Raw genomic sequence first — 17,565 nt, forward strand, 5'->3', positions numbered from 1 at the left:
AAAAATAAAATTTAATTGATAGTTTTAAATTATTTTAAATTTGTAATTAAATGTGAAAATAAAATTATTTCAAATTTATCTTATATATAAATAAGTAATAAAGAAAATTAAGTAGGACGAAGGAGGCAAATTTCTTTTACATTATTACATTTATTAATAGATAAATATTTACCAAGAAAAAAGAGAGAGAATGAAATGCTAGCAATTAATTTATCTCCAATTTAAAAAAATTTAAAACTATAACTGTCTTCCGCACTCGCTCCTGACTCGGCTCGGCTGCCGCCATAGAAACACCACTACCATCTTTTCCCTTTCTTTTTTTCTTACCATCAAATTCTACGCTCTCTAATCTTTTTAGGAAATCTTTTCACTGTTCAAAACTCAATCCATTTCCTTTTAAAATTATATATTTTCTCTTTAATGATATATTTCCAGAATTTTTATTTTGTTTACTTTAACATCAAGCAAGAATTTCACTATCCCAACTTTTCTTGTCCTTCAAAAGGAATCTCATAGTAAAAGTAATCTCCCTGTAAAACCTTCGTCTTTAAGCTGGTTTTAATTTATTGTCTTTAATATATATCTTTTATTACCCAGAAATCTTTAACATGTCGAGTAGACTAAGGGATAGAACTTCTTGCCAACCCAAACTACACAACCATCATTACCAAGTAACCACAAAAACGGCCGTGGCGATGCCTAATCACTTCACTGAGACGCTGACCTGTCCACTCACTGAGTTGGCAACGAATTTATCAGATTCGGAGCTCCGAGAGACGGCTTACGAGATTCTGGTCGGAGCCTGTCGGAGTTCCGGCGTGAAGCCATTGACTTTCATATCGCATTCCGACAAAAATTCGGGAAGGGCGCCGGCGTTGACGTCGACGGCGTCATTACAGAGGTCTTTGTCTTCGACGGCGGCGAGTAATGTGAAAAAGGCTTTAGGATTGAAATCGTCTGGGAAGAGGCAAGTGAGTGGTGAGTCGGACTCGGAACGAGTCAAAAAAGCGGTTACTATTGGGGAGATGTTGAGGGTTCAGATGAGAGTTTCAGAGCAAATCGATTCCAGGGTTCGAAGAGCTCTCTTGAGAGTTGCCGCTGCTCAGGTTTGTTCCAAAAAAAGAAAAGAATTGTGTGGTTGCCTTTTTTTTTCTTTTAATTTCTTTCACAAAAGCAACGGCCTCTTTTTTTGTTGTCGTCTTTTGTATTTATTTTATTTTTTAAAGTTAAATGGAAAGGGAAAAAAAAGAACTGTTTAATGCGACAGAAATATTTTGTGTTAAGTTGAATTAATCAGACGCTTTTACTTTTTTTCAAAGTTCAGTTTGATAATTTATGCTGTAATTATGAGTAGGGTATACAAATGTGATATATAATTCAATTGGTGATTATTGGAATTTGGAAATGTTTATGGAATATGATTTTTGTATGATTATGTTTGCTAGACAAGTTATATATAGTATTGCAGTCATTATTTAACTTTCTGTTTTTGTATATGTATGATGTATCAGCTTGGAAAACGGATAGAGTCAATAGTGTTGCCAGTTGAGATGTTGCAGCAACTCAAGCCTTCGGATTTTCCGAATCAATGGGAATATGAAGCTTGGCAGAGGAGGAATTTGAAGATTCTTGAAGCTGGACTCCTTTTACATCCTCTCTTGCCCCTAGATAAAACCGATACTGCTGCACAGCAACTGCGACAGATCATTCGTGGGGCCTTGGAGAAACCTTTGGAGACCGGCAAAAACAACAAATCGATGCAAGCTCTTCAGAGCATTGCTTTGTCTCTTGCTTGTAGAACCTTTGATGGGTCTGTTTCTGAGACCAGCCACTGGGCAGATGGATTCCCGTTGAATCTCAGAATATACCAAATGCTTTTAGAGGCTTGTTTTGATGTTAATGATGAAACCTCTGTTATTGAAGAGGTCGATGAGGTTCTGGAACTTGTGAAGAGGACGTGGGTAGTCCTTGGAATGAACCAGATGCTGCATGATCTTTGTTTCTTTTGGATATTGTTTAACCGATATGTGGTAACTGGCCAAGTGGAAAGCGATCTGTTGTTTGCTGCTAATAATCTGTTAATGGAAGTTGAAAAGGATGCAAAGGCAATGACAGATCCAGATTATTCAAAGATAATAAGCTCTACTTTGGGCACAATTCTAGGCTGGGCTGAGAAAAGGCTACTTGCCTATCACAATTATTTCCACAGTGATAACACTGAGACAATGGAATGTGTTGTTTCTATGGCGGTTCTATCAGCAAAGATAATGGTAGAAGATATCTCTCACAAGTATCATAGGACAAGAAACGATATTGACTTGGCTCGTGAGAGAGTTGATAATTACATAAGATCATCATTGCGCGTGGCTTTTGTTCAGGCAAGTTTTCAATATTTTAGCATAATGTCCCTTCATAGAATGAGCAGTACAAGATAAGAAGGCTCCTATAGTTTTACATCATGAGATTAATTCACCGCTTTCTGTATGATTGATAGGTTTTTGTTATTTGCAACTTTTGCAGGCATCTTAATATGAATACTTTCCTTCTTGCTAAACCAGGATCTTTGTTGTTCTATTAGCTTTTAAATTATATATTCAAGCTGAGCTCTTTATCTCTTTCTGAAATATTTTGACCTAGTTTTCCTGTTATATTTCTGTCTGAAAGATGATCCAAGGTTGTGTGTTGATTCTATTTAAACAGATAATGGAGAAGCTGAAGTCCAGCAAACGTTCTTCTAAGAACCAACAAAATCAGTTTCCTTTCCTTTCCATCCTCGCACAGGGTGTCAGTACACTGGCTTTTAGTGAGAAGGCAATTTTTAGTCCTCTACTAAAGAGATGGCATCCTCTTGCAGCTGGTGTAGCTGTGGCCACTCTTCATTCCTGCTATGGAAATGAGCTGAAGCAGTTTGTTTCTGGCATTGGTGATTTAACACCTGATATACTACAAGTGTTGAGAGCTGCTGACAAATTGGAGAAAGATCTGGTGCAAATTGCAGTTGAAAATTCAGTGGATAGTGAAGATGGTGGAAAGTCGATCATAAGGGAGATGCCTCCTTATGAGGCTGAATCTGTGGTTTCCAATCTAGTGAAATCATGGATAACGACTAGATTAGACAGACTGAAGGAATGGGTTGACAGGAATCTACAACAAGAGGTACAAGGCTTTTATTCCTTTCCTATAATACCTTGATGGTGGTTTGGGTGATATGAAATATTTGTGTTTTGTCATTTAAGTGGAACAGGATACTAATCCTTTTCCGTAAGTAGTTGAGCTGAAGGTTCAAGCTTTTTAGCAAGTAGACTATGGTTCAAGCTTATGGTTCAAGCTTCTTTCATGGCTTGGATCTAATCTTTGTTGCTAATATGGACCATTCACTTCTATGCATGTCTATTTCTTGTCTCCTTATAGGTATGGGATCCACAAACAAATAAAGAGAATTTTGCTCCCTCTGCTGTTGAAGTTTTACGAATTGTAGATGAAGCATTAGAAGCATTCTTTTTGTTGCCAATATCTATGCATGCTGTATTGCTTCCCGATTTAACCACTGGTATTGATAGATGTATTCTACATTATATATCAAAGGCAAAGTCTGGCTGTGGTACGTATCATGTAGCCTAGGGAAGCCAATGCATATTGCCCTTTCCATTTCTTCTGAAGTAATCAATTTTTGTGTAAAACTAAAAGGAAAATACTAAAACTAAAAGGAAAATACACTATCTTATTATCTACAGGGTCCCAAAGTACTTTTGTTCCCTCAATGCCTGTTTTGACCAGATGTTCAACACGCTCAAAGTTTGTTGGTGTTTTCAAGAGAAAAGAGAAGTTTCAAATAGCACAGGGTAGGAAATCTCAGGTTGGAACAACAAATAGCAATGGCTCCTTGGGGATATCTCAGCTGTGCTGTCGTATTAATACTCTGCAGCATTTTCGAATAGAGTTGGATGTATTGGCAAAAAGGGCATCTTACCATGTTAGAAATTCCGAATCAGCTCATATGGACAATATTGCTGATGGGATGGGGAAAGCATTTGAACTTTCAACTACTGCTTGTGTGGAAGGGATAAAACAATTGTGTGAGATAACTGCCTATAAGATTGTTTTCCATGATCTAAGTCATGTCCTTTGGGATGGCTTGTATGTTGGGGAAGTTTCTTCCTCTAGGATTGAACCTTTTCTTCAGGAGCTTGAGCAATATTTGGAGGTTATCTCATTAACCGTGCATTACAGAGTCAGAACACGAGTTATTACTGAAGTAATGAAAGCTTCTTTTGATGGACTCTTGCTGGTTTTACTCGCTGGAGGCCCCCCTCGTGCTTTCCATTTGCAAGATTATGAAACAATAGCTGATGATTTCAAGTCCTTGTGTGATTTATTTTGGTCCAATGGCGATGGACTTCCAGCTGATTTAATACAGAAGTTTTCGACCACTGTTAGTGCCATCCTCCCACTATTTCATACTGATACTGACAGCCTAATTGAACAATTCCAATATATGACCCTAGAGACTTATGGCGGTTCTGCTAAATCCAAGCTTCCGTTGCCACCAACTACCGGCCAATGGAATCCAACAGAGCCTAACACACTCTTGCGTGTTTTGTGTTATCGGAGTGATGAGACTGCAGCTAAGTTCCTTAAGAAGACTTACAACTTGCCCAAGAAACTCTAACAACTCTTTTACTGGTGAAAAGAAGAGTGAAATGATGCACTTCTTAGGCATACACTGCTTGAGGTAATTGATATAGCTTTCCAAGTTTTTCAAGCCATAGGCATTACATCTCGAGCAAGTTATACCCCTTAAGAAACTATGACTCCCGTAGTTCTCTTGGTCGGATTCTACTGGTTTAAGACCTTAACCCAGTGTAGGGAGAACTTGTGAAAAGAATATAATTCTGATGTCTGGTAAGGATGAAGATTCTGGGTTTTCCATCATCATCATCTGCTTCACATGGAATTGAGATGAAACCTTAGAAGGCGTTTAGTGGAAAAACAGTGAGTGTGAGGTTCTTGCAGGATATTTGTATAGAAAGGTTTGGAAAATATTGAAAGCTTTATGTTCTGCATCAGTGAGTTGGTATGGAAAATAGTATTGCTTGTCAAATAAAATGACTTTTCCCCCCAATTTACTCGAACCTAGATTGAATCTTCCATTGTTAAAGTGAGGCAAATCTTTCTGGTTGTATGTATTATGGTAGTGGCAAAAACATACAAACAAATTTACCACCTCTAAAATCAGTTTTAAAAATATCTCTGTATCTTCTCACTGTTGTTACTATATAGGCGTGTATAGCAACAATTCAAGCTACTATTAGCATATCTTGAATTTATGTAGGGGTGTCCCGTCTTCTTCAAAATGATCAATCGATTTTCGCTTATTGCAGACATCTGCCATCATCAGTTTCAATTTCAAACGTTGTTTTTATCAATTTTAAGCTAAAAGTTTAAACATATATCATTATGTAATTATTTTGTTCTAAATCCAAGTGATCGCTGGATATATAAATCGGTTTTGCTTTTTTTTTTTTCTTCTCATTTCCAGTAAAAAGTTTTGACTATTCCTTTTTCCATAGGTGGGTTGAAATCTCTTAGCTTTCGATCCCCTATCTTTTACCAGATATTAAAAAAATATCACGTCGACGTATTATGACCATGCAAACCACCCGTGGTTTAAACAAGGTTTAGTTCGTTGGAGGATTAATTTTAAATTTCAAAACCTCGTAATTATATTTTTAAATTATTAACATTATATAAATTAAGTCTTTACTTAAATTAAATAACATTCAAATTATATATAACTAAATTTAAATAAAAATTTTAAAGAACTAGAAGTTTATGTAACGTTAAGATTTTTAAAAAAACTGACGTTGTTGTTAACAACATTTTATTTATTACTATTATTTTCTCTTTCCTTCCCTTTTAGTCTAACTTTTTTTTCTTTTCTATTTTTCCTCCATTTCTCTTTTTCTCAAAGGCCAAAGCCTTCCTCAACATCTTCTCTTCGCCAAAATAAAAAATAAAAAAAGTTTGAGCATTAAAATACATTTAATATGGATAATAGAATGATTAATCTTAAACAGAAAGCCATGTTAACAATGCACTGCACCTTAGTGCATCGATACAAAGCATCGCATTTTCAACAGAAAAACTCTATAATGGAACATGACATGAAGATTGTCAATAGAAAATAGCTTGCTTTGTACCATATTGTCAATAGTATCAAGAAGGAAAATTGCTTGAGTAAATCATATTGTCAACTCGATTGACATTGAGCTTCACCTTTGCTCTATTGTATCTGTGTGCTATACCGAGCTGAGCTTTCTCTCAAGACTACCATGTTTAAGGAGACACATGAAGAGAAACGGAAGCAAATGAATAAAATACACACTCATAGTCGTCTTCTTTAACGAGAAAAATAAGCGTAAAAAGCATAAAGAAATATGCAAACCTTTAGGTCTTTGACAAGCTTTTCAAAATGCTTCTTTCCTAATCTATTTTCTTTTATCATCATCATCATCATCTTTTCTTTAAATTACATGTTGTTCTATAACGTACTTGAATACATCATATATGGACATTGCCATTTCAATATTCCAAATATTTTAAGCAATAATTGAACGGCCTAAAGCAACACTGGTTATGTTATGTCAGTGCAAGTAAACATCCAGTTTCTATCTCAACCTTATTCAAATTTGGTCTGCCAGTTTGCAAGCTAAAGCAAAGGCCATGCCAGTGCCACCCACAGGAAACCAAGACAGCCAAACTAAAGAGAATAATAATCTTACTTATATATATATATATATATATTTATATTATATTATATTTGCTTGGTGTTTAAGAGTTTCTTTTTCCTCCCAACAAAACTATTTTCATTGCAAAATTTCCCCATTTCCATGGAATCAAAACTCACCTTCATTCTCATCTCTTGTCCATGCTTCAGGTTTTCCTTTGAGGATGGTTCAAAGAGTGGTGCCCAACAAGCTTGGAATTTGTATCCAAGCTGATCATATTAAACCATCATCTAGTCGGCACCAAGACGGCAAGAACAAAGCAATTGAGTTGAAGAAAGAAAATGAAAAAAAACCAATGAAACATTATATGAAAATGCAATGCTTTGTACCTATTATCCGTGAAATGTATTTTAGTGCAGACTCTTTTTTTTTTTGGCAAAGAGAAGCTTATTGGAAGAGTAGAAGGTCTTGAAGAAGGACTTTTGAGAAAAGAGAAATGGAGGGAGAAGAAGAAGAGATAAAGAAAAGAAAGGGAGGAGAAACAGAAATGCTTGGTATTTAATATATTTATTTAGTTTGAATATTAATTTGGTATTTAAGTTTAATTTTAATGTTTAATTTGTTATCTACAATTTTTTTAATTTAGTGTTTGAATTTGACATCAATATTTAATTTAATATCTAAACTAAACTATATTATATGACCCAATAAACATTTGACACGTATACTTTTGTAAAAAATATATAAGTACTTAATTAGAAAAAACAACACTCAAGAACATTAAAACCAAAATAAGGTATTCAATGGTAGATTAACCTGAAAATGTTATTACCAACTTTCTAACCAGAATAAGTATGAAATATGAATGTGTAGCAGCGGATAATTACCCAAAACAATGTCACGTGAGAGCTGAATTTGAAAAGAAGGAAACACGTGCCACCCTCAATTTTGAAACCTAAAGCAAAGAAGACCCCCAAAAACAAAACCAGTACCCCTCTCTCTCTCTCTTTCTTTCAATATTTCCTTTTGGTTCTATTATTTTTGGTTACCAGCCATGGAAGCGATACTCACAGAACGTATTCAGAACAGTCTCCGCCATTTCATGTTCAAAAACGCTATCTTCCTTTGTGAACGCCTCTGCGCTGAGTTCCCTTCCGAGGTAACTCACTCACTCACCAAAAAAAGTTGATTCTTTTTCCTTTCTTTCTTTTTTTTTTTTCAAAATTTTCCTTCGTTGGTAAAAATAAAATTAAAGAAGAAGAAGCTGGAGGAATCTTTTCTGGTCTTTCTAGTAAGAACTTTAACTCGTCCGGGTTTCTAAAATCGGTTGCAAAAAAGGGAGAAAAAAAACAAAACTGTTTGTTGGATTTTCCAGATCGACCGTGCGCGTTGATTCTATCACTCGTTATTGATTAATATATTTTTAAATTTTCCTTCCTTTTCCCCGTTGAATTATACTGCTTTTGGTTTTTAGTTCACGGTATTAGCTTTAGTCTCTGATTTGGTTTATTTTTCAAATTCTTATTTGACTTCGGAAACCATTCAAAAATGCATTAATTTTGATTTGGGCTTCAATGCTTCTTCTTTTTTCGATTGAGAGTCTCGATTTTGGGTAGTGGAACTTGATAAATTAATGACATTAACGTTTTAAATTGCATTGATTTCTTATAATTTCAAGTGGGGGTTCTTTTACTGTATTAGCTAACTAAAATATAATCGTTTGGCTTATCTATAGGTGAACTTGCAGTTGTTAGCTGCTTGCTACTTGCAGAACAATCAAGCCTACTCTGCGTATCATATTCTAAAGGGTATGCATATCACCTTGTTATAGATGTTTGAAGTTGTTTTGGTGTATTTAATCCTAGCCTTTTTTTCTACATTATCCTGACTAGCTTGTTATCCTGTTGTTAATCAATTAAGTTTTTTTCGCTATGTGAAGGAACACAAACTGCTCAATCCCGCTACTTGTTTGCAATATCATGCTTTCACATGGATCTACTTAGTGAAGCTGAAACAGCTTTATGTCATTCTAATGAGCCTGGTGGAGAGGTATTGGGTGATTGTACGCATTAGTTTTGCAGCTTTCACATTATTATTGTGATGGCAATATCTAGTTAATACCTTTTGCTTTTTGTGTAGATCCCAAATGGTGCAGCTGGTCATTATCTTCTTGGCCTTATTTACAGGTTGGCTGAGTTATTTCATCTTTAACTGTGCTATGGCCGAATTTAGGGAGAAAAAAATTGCAATTGTTCTCTAAAATTTGCCTAGAATTTTATCATAGAATGGCTTGATAAAAATGGAAAGGATGTGCATGGTTTTGCGTTGAAGGCCATCTCTTCTTTTTTGTTTTTATATATTGTTGCTTAATTCGTTTCTCAGTGGATATAGAGATACAAAATCTTAATTTGATCGTCTGTTATGAAGGAATCTAATCTTCAATGCTTAGACTTGTCCTTTTTTTAATCACTGCTATGGTGGGGATTATCTTTCAATTTTGTAACAGTTTTGATCTCAGAATTTCTTAAATTTGGCATTGTCTCTTTGTCAGGTACACAGATAGAAAGAAAAGTGCCATTCATCATTTTAGGCTGGCTTTATCTATAGATCCTTTACTTTGGGCTGCATATGAGGAGTTGAGCATATTAGGTTTGTCACTTAAAGGGCTCTGCAGATTGTTTTAGATTGGCTTGATTTTTTATTCACTCAATATTTCTCTTTATCTCTCGATGTGATCCTGTTCTAGTATCATTTAGTACTTGGTCTCATATGTTCATTGATATTTAAGTTATGTTCTTTTGTGTTCGATTATTTTAGGTGCTGCCGAAGCAGCAACTGCAGTTTTTGGTGAAGCAGCTGCTCTTTGTATTCAAAAGCAGTACGTTCATCATGGGGCAGCTAGCCCAAATTTGCATGTTTCCAGTGAGGATTATAATTTGGTTTTGTCGCGGAATTTTGCTTCTGAAGACGTCTATTCTAGGCAATTCAAACACACACAAGGCAATAACTATAGGGATATTCCTGGTAATTATCATGCAGCAGCTGTGTCTAGTGGAGCTGTTGCTCAGCCCCAAAACGGTGGTCCTTCAAATACGTCATTTTATAATACTCCTTCTCCAATGGCTTCGCAGGTAAGATGTGAAATGCGACATATTGAATCACAATTTTATGTGGAGTTCTATGTTTTGATTACTTTGGTACTTAATTTAAGGTGGATGAATTGAGGTTATTTAGTTTGATCTTTTCCTTTCTGATTATGGGCAACCAACCTGAATTCGTCTGTATCTTGTAGTTGTCTGCTGTTGCTCCTCCACCTTTGTGTAGAAATGTGCAGCCTAATGGTTCTAACCTCAACACGGGTAATACTGATGGTTCTCCAAGGTCAGTTGTGAACACTACCATTCAAGCACCTCGAAGGAAGTTTGTTGATGAAGGAAAACTACGAAAGGTAAAAGTGGTTGTAAAGTTTGTTGGTGAAATTGTAACTCTGCATGCCTTGGTTTTCATAGTTCTTAATCATCATGTATATTGTTCTACCTGCTTTGAATGTTTTTAACCAGAAAGAAGAACCATTTAGGTTTGAGTTATAGAGCACATTCACGCATGCAGTCCGTTCTATATGCAGATCAACAGTATCATGCTAGTTGGCTGTGAAATATGGTTCTCTTCTGGAAGTGGTTGGGTTGGATGGCATTGTTTTATTTGATTGATACATGGAACCATTCAAAGAAGTGTCAGATGTTCTATTTAATTGCTTGTGGTAGTATGATACATCAGTGTCCTGTTAGTGCAACTGGTATTTTTGTATTATTATCCTAGTGCTTATGTGCTGTATGGTATGAAGCTCCCCCCCCCCCCCCCCAAAACCAAAAAAAGAAAACACTTGGAGCTGTTCTTTGATCCTTTTTAATGTCAGATTTCTGGGAGGCTATTCTCTGATTCTGGTCCCCGTCGAAGTACACGACTTGCTGGAGATTCTGGGGCCAACACAAATGCAAATACCACAGCTGTAGCTGGAAATGGGACTAATAGTTCTTCTAAGTACCTCGGAAGTTCTAAGTTGAGTTCTGTTGCTCTTCGTACTGTGACGCTTCGTAAGGGACAATCACGGGCGAATGACAATATTGAAGAAGGTTATAAATCTTATTATTCATCACTAGTTCTCTGATATGTGCACTTTAACTTTTTTTGTAAGTTCTTTCATAAATATTCCTGTTTGCTGTTGTTATTTGTTGATTCATGACTGATGGGCACAATGGAATAAAGTTTGCTTCATGTACCATTTTGGAAGCCTAATTGTAACAATTATTTGATTGAACTGAGTTGAAAGTTTAGTTTCTCTTCTGATTAAGGATTTGTTTCTAACTGTTTTGATGCTTAGAAACTTTGAATTCTGACGTTATTTAGGGATAAGGAATGAGGCATTTGATGATGCTCGTTCAAATATGGCATCAACAACTTCTAGTTCATTTCCTTCTGGTGATGTGAGATCTCTTGACCAAGATGGGGCAACTGTACTGGTTGGTGGGGTTGTTATCAGTGGCTCTAAAGTCATAAGTGGTACTTCAGAAGTATTAGGCCTTTTAAGAACCCTTGGGGAAGGCTACAGACTTTCTTGCTTGTACAGGTGTCAGGTAATTCTATGATTATCTTAAAGAAAAAGTTGAATTCATATCTTTGTGCTATTTTCAATGCTCTTGATAATTGTTCTGCCTACAGGATGCTTTAGATACCTATCTGAGACTTCCACACAGGCATTATAATACAAGCTGGGTGCTGTCCCAGGTAATACTTCTGGTGCAATTCATTGTTTTCTTCCTCTCTTATGTCCAATTGTCTCATACCAGGTTGAACAAGCAGTCTTGCTTTGCATATTTTTAATAATGAGGTCATCAAAGGAGTCCAGCATCCTGTATTTTTTCATTTATATTTTTCACGTTTTATTACATGTTGGTTTGAAATAATTTTACAAATTTTGGTTGGTTAACTGAAGGACTTAGGGTGTGCTTGAAAGTTGCATGCATGTGTGCGTGTGCGAGTGAGAAAGAATGAGTACCAACTCATCTCATGGTCTACAATTTTCTTTTTCCAAAAATTTTCTAATGCAGATTGGAAAAGCACATTTCGAATTGGTAGATTATTTAGAAGCTGACCGAGCATTCTGTCTTGCCCGTCGGGTGTCTCCTTACAGTTTAGAAGGAATGGATGTTTATTCCACTGTTCTATATGTGAGTTCCCTTGATCCCTTAAAATTTGTATCGCTTGAAATATTGTTGCTTTACTACTCAGGATGCCCTCTATCTGACTCCGCTCATGAAGGTTTTAGAGGAAGGAAAGTTTTCTCATTCAAACTTTCTTTGCTGATGGCTGTTTTTATTTTTCTTGCAGCATTTAAAGGAAGATATGAAGTTGAGTTACTTAGCCCAAGAACTGATATCAACTGACCGTTTAGCTCCTCAATCATGGTAGATTTATAGAACTTTTTGTTAAGTAACTTGTAAATCTTACCAATTTCACTGTCCTAAGTTTCTCAAAGCTTGTTATTTGCCTGAGATTAAATACTACCTGCCTGCCTTGTTTAATACCTGCTAGGTGTGTGCTTTTTAGCAATTTTTGGGGGTTTAGAGGCTGCTGTTTTGTGAGTTCTTATAAACAATTGTTATCGTTCTTCTATTGTTTATATTTGTGAATTAAATTGCAGGTGTGCCATGGGAAACTGCTACAGCTTGCAGAAAGACCACGAAACTGCTCTGAAAAACTTCCAACGAGCTGTGCAACTGAATTCAAAATTTGCATATGCACACACCCTTTGTGGTCACGAGTAGGTTTCCATGGACCTTTTTCTTCCATTGTTAAACTTGCTAGTAACAAATTCATTTGTTTGTTGAAAGTTCTACCATCACATTACTATCTTCAGGTATGTTGCCTTAGAGGATTTTGAGAATGGAATCAAGTGCTACCAGAATGCACTTCGTATTGATTCAAGGCATTATAATGCCTGGTATGGTCTAGGAATGATCTATCTTCGCCAAGAGAAGTTTGAGTTTTCAGAGCATCACTTTGGAATGGCTTTCCAAATAAATCCACGTTCTTCTGTTATAATGTCCTATCTTGGAACTGCTCTTCATGCCTTAAAGGTTAGGCTACTTTCCATACTGTTTTGTTATATCTTGACATGAACAATATCACCTTTAGGAGTTCTTTGAACTTTTGTCACAATCATTTTACAGAAAAGTGAGGATGCTATCAAGATAATGGACAGGGCAATACTGGCAGACAGAAAAAACCCTCTTCCCATGTATCAAAAGGCTAATATACTGATGAGCTTAGAGAGATTTGATGATGCTTTAGAGGTTCTGGAGGAACTTAAAGAGTATGCCCCTCGTGAGAGCAGCGTGTATGCTTTGATGGGTAAAATCTATAAGCGGCGTAACTTGCATGAAAAGGCCATGCTTCATTTCGGTATTGCTTTGGATTTGAAACCATCTGCAACTGATGTTGCTACAATTAAGGTATTGACTTTCATTTGGTCTTTTCTTTCCTTTATAATGCCCTACTGTTACAAATAAGGAACCATAGTGAAAATTTCCACAGCAACGTTCGAGTCTCTTAAAGCTGTAAACTTGATAGAACTGTATGCATAGTGAAGGGCTAATGTCGGTTCTATTTGGGATATACCAATTTGTGATTTAGACCTTACCCTCTTTTGACTACCTAAACAGGCTGCCATTGAGAAGTTACATGTACCGGACGAATTAGATGATAACCTGTAAATCCGCTGAGTTTCAAGGGAATCTCCTGTAAAATTTCTGGCTGAAAACGTGTTTTCCAAGAGAGTTTGGCCCTGCTTGCGCTTTCGATCGGTGCTGAATAAAATGGTAAACAATCTTTAAAAGCCAATTTATTTGGCAATCAGACCTGATAGGGCAGATCTTGTGAAAGTGACCCCATTTTTGTGGGTGATTCACATGCTAACCGATGGCTTGATTAACAAAACTAGTGAAAGCTGCCACACTTTGTATCCCATAGTTAAGAACAGGGGCTCGTACCATTAGTTTAATAGCTTGTACTTGTTTAAATTGTAATTTGCTTAAACAATACATTGAGGCAACATGGCTCATAACTTCGTTTTAATTACAATCCTATCACCACATTTTCTGCTTTGTCACCTCACTTGAGCCAGTGGATTCAGATTCATATACAGCATTGTTATTCGATTTGAAGTGGTATTTCATAACTTATGTTGCTTAAATTCTTTCATTTTTCATTCATTTGCAAGTTTTTATACTAATTATATTCTCAAGCAATAATGTTTGATATCAAATAGACTCAAAATCATAAGAACATAATCAATGGAATTTTATTGCTAAATCTAAAAAATTGGTTAAATTATAAATATACATGGAATTTTAAAAATACAAATTAAAACTAAACAACAGTGTAAAATTCAGTTTTCACTTGAGATTTTCTCTCCTGAACGCTACATTTCAATAATAATTCCGCCCGTCAGCACCATTTCACTGTTAAAACATGTAAAGAGAGGTGACTAAAATAATTTAAACTTCGGCAACTTCACTATTAAGAAAACTGAAAACTTGCTTGAGATTTCCTCTGGATGGTCGGGCCTTTATTGCAAATTTACAAACATATACAAGTCGTCGCCGCATCTCACATTTTGTGATACCAGTCTCACTGAAGAATTTGCCATCATCAAAAGACCCTAACAGAGGGGTGCAAGAAACTTGAGAAACTATCCAAGGAGTCAGCAAAGGAATGATGCTAAAAACAAGCCTTGTTGCACGGAAAGTAATTAGTTTTGGTTTCAGGGAGAAGAGATTTCATCAATTAATTTTATCTATTTTCTTAGGCATCAAGCATAAGCAAGCAAAAAGATTGACTGAATCTAATTCGATAAACATATGGTCATGTGGAAGCTAGTTATAAGATTGCATACCTTCATCGTTAAATAATGATATCAAGATAGCCAGACAAACGCATACACTAATATCTTCCCCTGATAACAAATGCAGATTCAATGCTATTAAAAACCCGAAGATGGTTTAGAAGAAAAACAGTAGTTATATTAGGAAAATGGCATGTGACATTTACCGTCGTGACAACATATAAGAAGTGTTCTCCCTTTTGTAAGATTTGATTTTGCAAAGTTAACTGCAGAAGAAAGGTTATTAAACAAAGAAAACCGGTCCATCTTCGAGCTCTGGTCAGTAAAAAAAGGAGGGAAAAATTAAGCAGGAAATGTTCAAAAAATGATAATTAACAAGCTAATTTTTTGGCATACACACCACAATAGGAAGATGCAAATACGCTTCGGCCTCTTGATGATGGACAGAGATTGGCCATTGATCACAATTCAATACACAGTCAACGTTAGATGAACATTCAGCCGCTGTACCACATGAGCAAAACAAAGTATAAGGCACATGAAATTATCACACAAAGGGCTTACTGCTGTATTGTCACTGAAATATCTACTAATACATTCTAACTTGTGTCACAATCGATTTAATCCTACAGATTCGATTGTGTGGGATTTTATAGCAGATAACATCCATCAGACATACTCCGAACCTCCAAGGAAAATTAGCAAAAAATTTATAACTAAATTAAATTAGCAATCATGAGCGTAATTTGCTAATACATCATACCGATTTGAGATGAGCCAAGAGCAAGATTAGTAGATCCTAGCCAAAATATTCCACGTTCTTCATCAGAAGAGCTAATCGTAATGTTCGAAAGATCTGAACACAATAGAGGGTCCAAACAAGGTGAGCTCTCAGAGATTGAGGGTTTGACAGTGATCTGAGGGGCATCTTGCCCTCTTCGAGCACGATATACTCTGTCCTTCTCAACTATATCAGCAACCTTCTGGTTACATACATCAGGTCCAGTGCTAATAAGATCATAGGCATGATTCCAAAAGAGATTAGGAGACAAGCCCCTAGCCCAACTTTCTTCATCATCCCCAGCTCCAGGTATATAATTCCAACTAAACTCTGAGGTAGTCCTATGTTGAGTTACTCCGCTCGTGGAAGACGCAGAAACAAGAATTATAGGTGTGAAATCCCAAGAATCATAATCCGGTACTTCATTTATCCAGATAACAGTTTTCTGAGAAATCCATAGAGGACGCAAAGGCTTCTTTAAGCACGATGCAAGGATCGCAATATCAGCTCCACTTGTTTCCAGGTCTTTGGTCCATCCTTCTAATCGGTCCTCAATTGCTGCCTTCTCAGTTTCGGAAACCCAAAGGGGAAGATGCAATGAACAATCCCAATCATGAGAGTTACACCCTATATTTGAATCCTGCAGAGAATAAAGCAAGTTAGAAGACAAGAACAAGAAATTTCTTCCACCAGAAAACTACCAATCATGAAAATTGGGCAAAATTAAGAAACAATGAACAAAGAACATCAGCATTTCTCACCTGCTTCACCAATGAAGCATCAGCATTAGAAAACGTGTTTAAATAATTAAAAATGGAGCGATTCAAAACACAAGTCCAAATAGGTATAGTTTTCGACATACTATCAGGAAACCGTTTCCCCCTCCGTGTCGAATCAACTATAATACACCCTCCCTTCTGTCCTACCAATAAAAAAACCCAAAATAAAAAAAAAATCATTTCAAATTCTATTTCAAAAAGGGAACCAAAAAAAGGAAAAAGAGAGGAAATTTACCAGCGAGAAGGGCGATGTGGAAGTTAAGACGAGAAGTATTGAAAGACCAATTATTGGTATGACCATCGGTGGATTTAAAGTAACAAGTGGAGTGAAATTTGGGATTATACCAGAGACCGCAACGGAGGTTAGCAACGAGAGGGAGTTGAGGCCATAACTGGGAGATTTCACCCACGAAGATTGAATCCTCGTAAATTGATCTAAGTGCGTTGTAGAGAGTGTTGTCTTTACGTTTTATCGTCCTTGCTGCTCTGTATATGCTTAGCTTTGTTTCGTTTTCCATTGTTATGGAGGTTTTGTTTGCTTTAGTTTCTTCTTTTTCCTCTATCTTTTTTGTGTTTGAGGTTTTGGGGCTCCTTAGGGTTTGGGGTTTCCAGAGTTCAGACAGGACAAGATTTCGTTATTACGTTTACATTACGTGTGTTTTATGTACTTTCGGAGATGCAATGCTAGCGGTGAAGTGATGCCAACTGAAAAACTGAATATAATCTGAAACGACTGTCGTTTGGTTTAGGGTACGTTACAGCTATGGCGAAGCCAAGCCCAAAGGCAAAGTATTTTGGACCGCTTTGATTGGGCCGATTGAGAGCAATCACCAAAACTAGCGATAAATTTATAAATGTTAACATTTATAAATATTTAATTTACAAAATTTTAAACATCAAATAAATAAAACAGAACTAGAAATTTTATATTGTGAAAAATATGTATTTAGAATACGCATTTAAAATAATATATAATAAATAATGAAGGTAAGATTTGAAATTGATAATAACAATACATATAATTATCAATATATGCAAAAAAAATGCTGGTGAAATAAATTGTGTAATAAAGTTTAAATGTAGTAAAGAAAAGATTTTACAAATATAGACCGTGTGGGTTCAAAGCTAGGGATGACAATTGGGTGAGATGGAGCAAGTTTTTGTGTACTCCGATCCTAGCCTAGAACTTTACCAATTCACCCTAGCCCCAACTCGATTCTTAGGAAAATAAAAACTTAATATATTTTTTAAAGCAAATAAATTACATTTTAAATTTGTTTTAGTTTTTATTTTGAAGCAAATGTGATTTTTTTTTTAGTTTTAACTTAAAACTCAATATATTTATTTATTGAAAGCAAAAACTTAATATATATA

The 17,565-nt window shown here is 35.9% G+C and overlaps 3 protein-coding genes across 9 annotated transcripts; 2 read left to right on the forward strand and 1 right to left on the reverse strand.

Moving 5' to 3' along the window:
* Positions 1–226: 226 nt before the first annotated feature.
* On the forward strand, positions 227–5,245 carry LOC105770683 (protein unc-13 homolog). Its single transcript, XM_012591998.2, has 5 exons — positions 227–1,106; positions 1,512–2,378; positions 2,701–3,156; positions 3,412–3,601; positions 3,735–5,245. The coding sequence occupies exons 1-5, from the start codon at positions 609–611 to the stop codon at positions 4,667–4,669; spliced, it is 2,946 nt and encodes a 981-aa protein (XP_012447452.1). The 5' UTR covers positions 227–608; the 3' UTR covers positions 4,670–5,245.
* Positions 5,246–7,697: 2,452 nt separating this feature from the next.
* LOC105768705 (cell division cycle protein 27 homolog B) lies at positions 7,698–13,896 on the forward strand. Its single transcript, XM_012588812.2, has 16 exons — positions 7,698–7,887; positions 8,464–8,536; positions 8,668–8,777; positions 8,868–8,914; positions 9,280–9,377; positions 9,546–9,859; positions 10,021–10,176; positions 10,645–10,861; positions 11,136–11,362; positions 11,448–11,513; positions 11,837–11,956; positions 12,117–12,193; positions 12,430–12,549; positions 12,646–12,865; positions 12,959–13,240; positions 13,451–13,896. The coding sequence occupies exons 1-16, from the start codon at positions 7,783–7,785 to the stop codon at positions 13,499–13,501; spliced, it is 2,283 nt and encodes a 760-aa protein (XP_012444266.1). The 5' UTR covers positions 7,698–7,782; the 3' UTR covers positions 13,502–13,896.
* A 170-nt stretch (positions 13,897–14,066) lies between these two features.
* Positions 14,067–16,861, reverse strand: LOC105768707 (hypothetical protein). Of its 7 annotated transcripts, none has more exons than XM_052631057.1 (7): positions 16,427–16,859; positions 16,174–16,334; positions 15,395–16,052; positions 15,032–15,135; positions 14,838–14,946; positions 14,683–14,742; positions 14,067–14,420 (listed from the first exon to the last, which is right to left on the reverse strand). In XM_052631057.1, exons 1-7 carry the CDS (start codon positions 16,707–16,709, stop codon positions 14,356–14,358), a joined length of 1,440 nt encoding a protein of 479 aa, XP_052487017.1. In that variant the 5' UTR covers positions 16,710–16,859; the 3' UTR covers positions 14,067–14,355. The 7 variants fall into 7 exon arrangements, with proteins under 7 accessions (XP_052487017.1, XP_052487016.1, XP_012444270.1 ...); XM_052631056.1 differs by having other exon boundaries at positions 14,067–14,478; XM_012588816.2 differs by having other exon boundaries at positions 14,067–14,448; positions 16,427–16,857.
* Between the last annotated feature and the right edge of the window lie 704 nt (positions 16,862–17,565).

Source organism: Gossypium raimondii, chromosome 5 (genome assembly GCF_025698545.1).
Source record: "Gossypium raimondii isolate GPD5lz chromosome 5, ASM2569854v1, whole genome shotgun sequence".
Classification (NCBI taxonomy): domain Eukaryota; kingdom Viridiplantae; phylum Streptophyta; class Magnoliopsida; order Malvales; family Malvaceae; genus Gossypium; species Gossypium raimondii.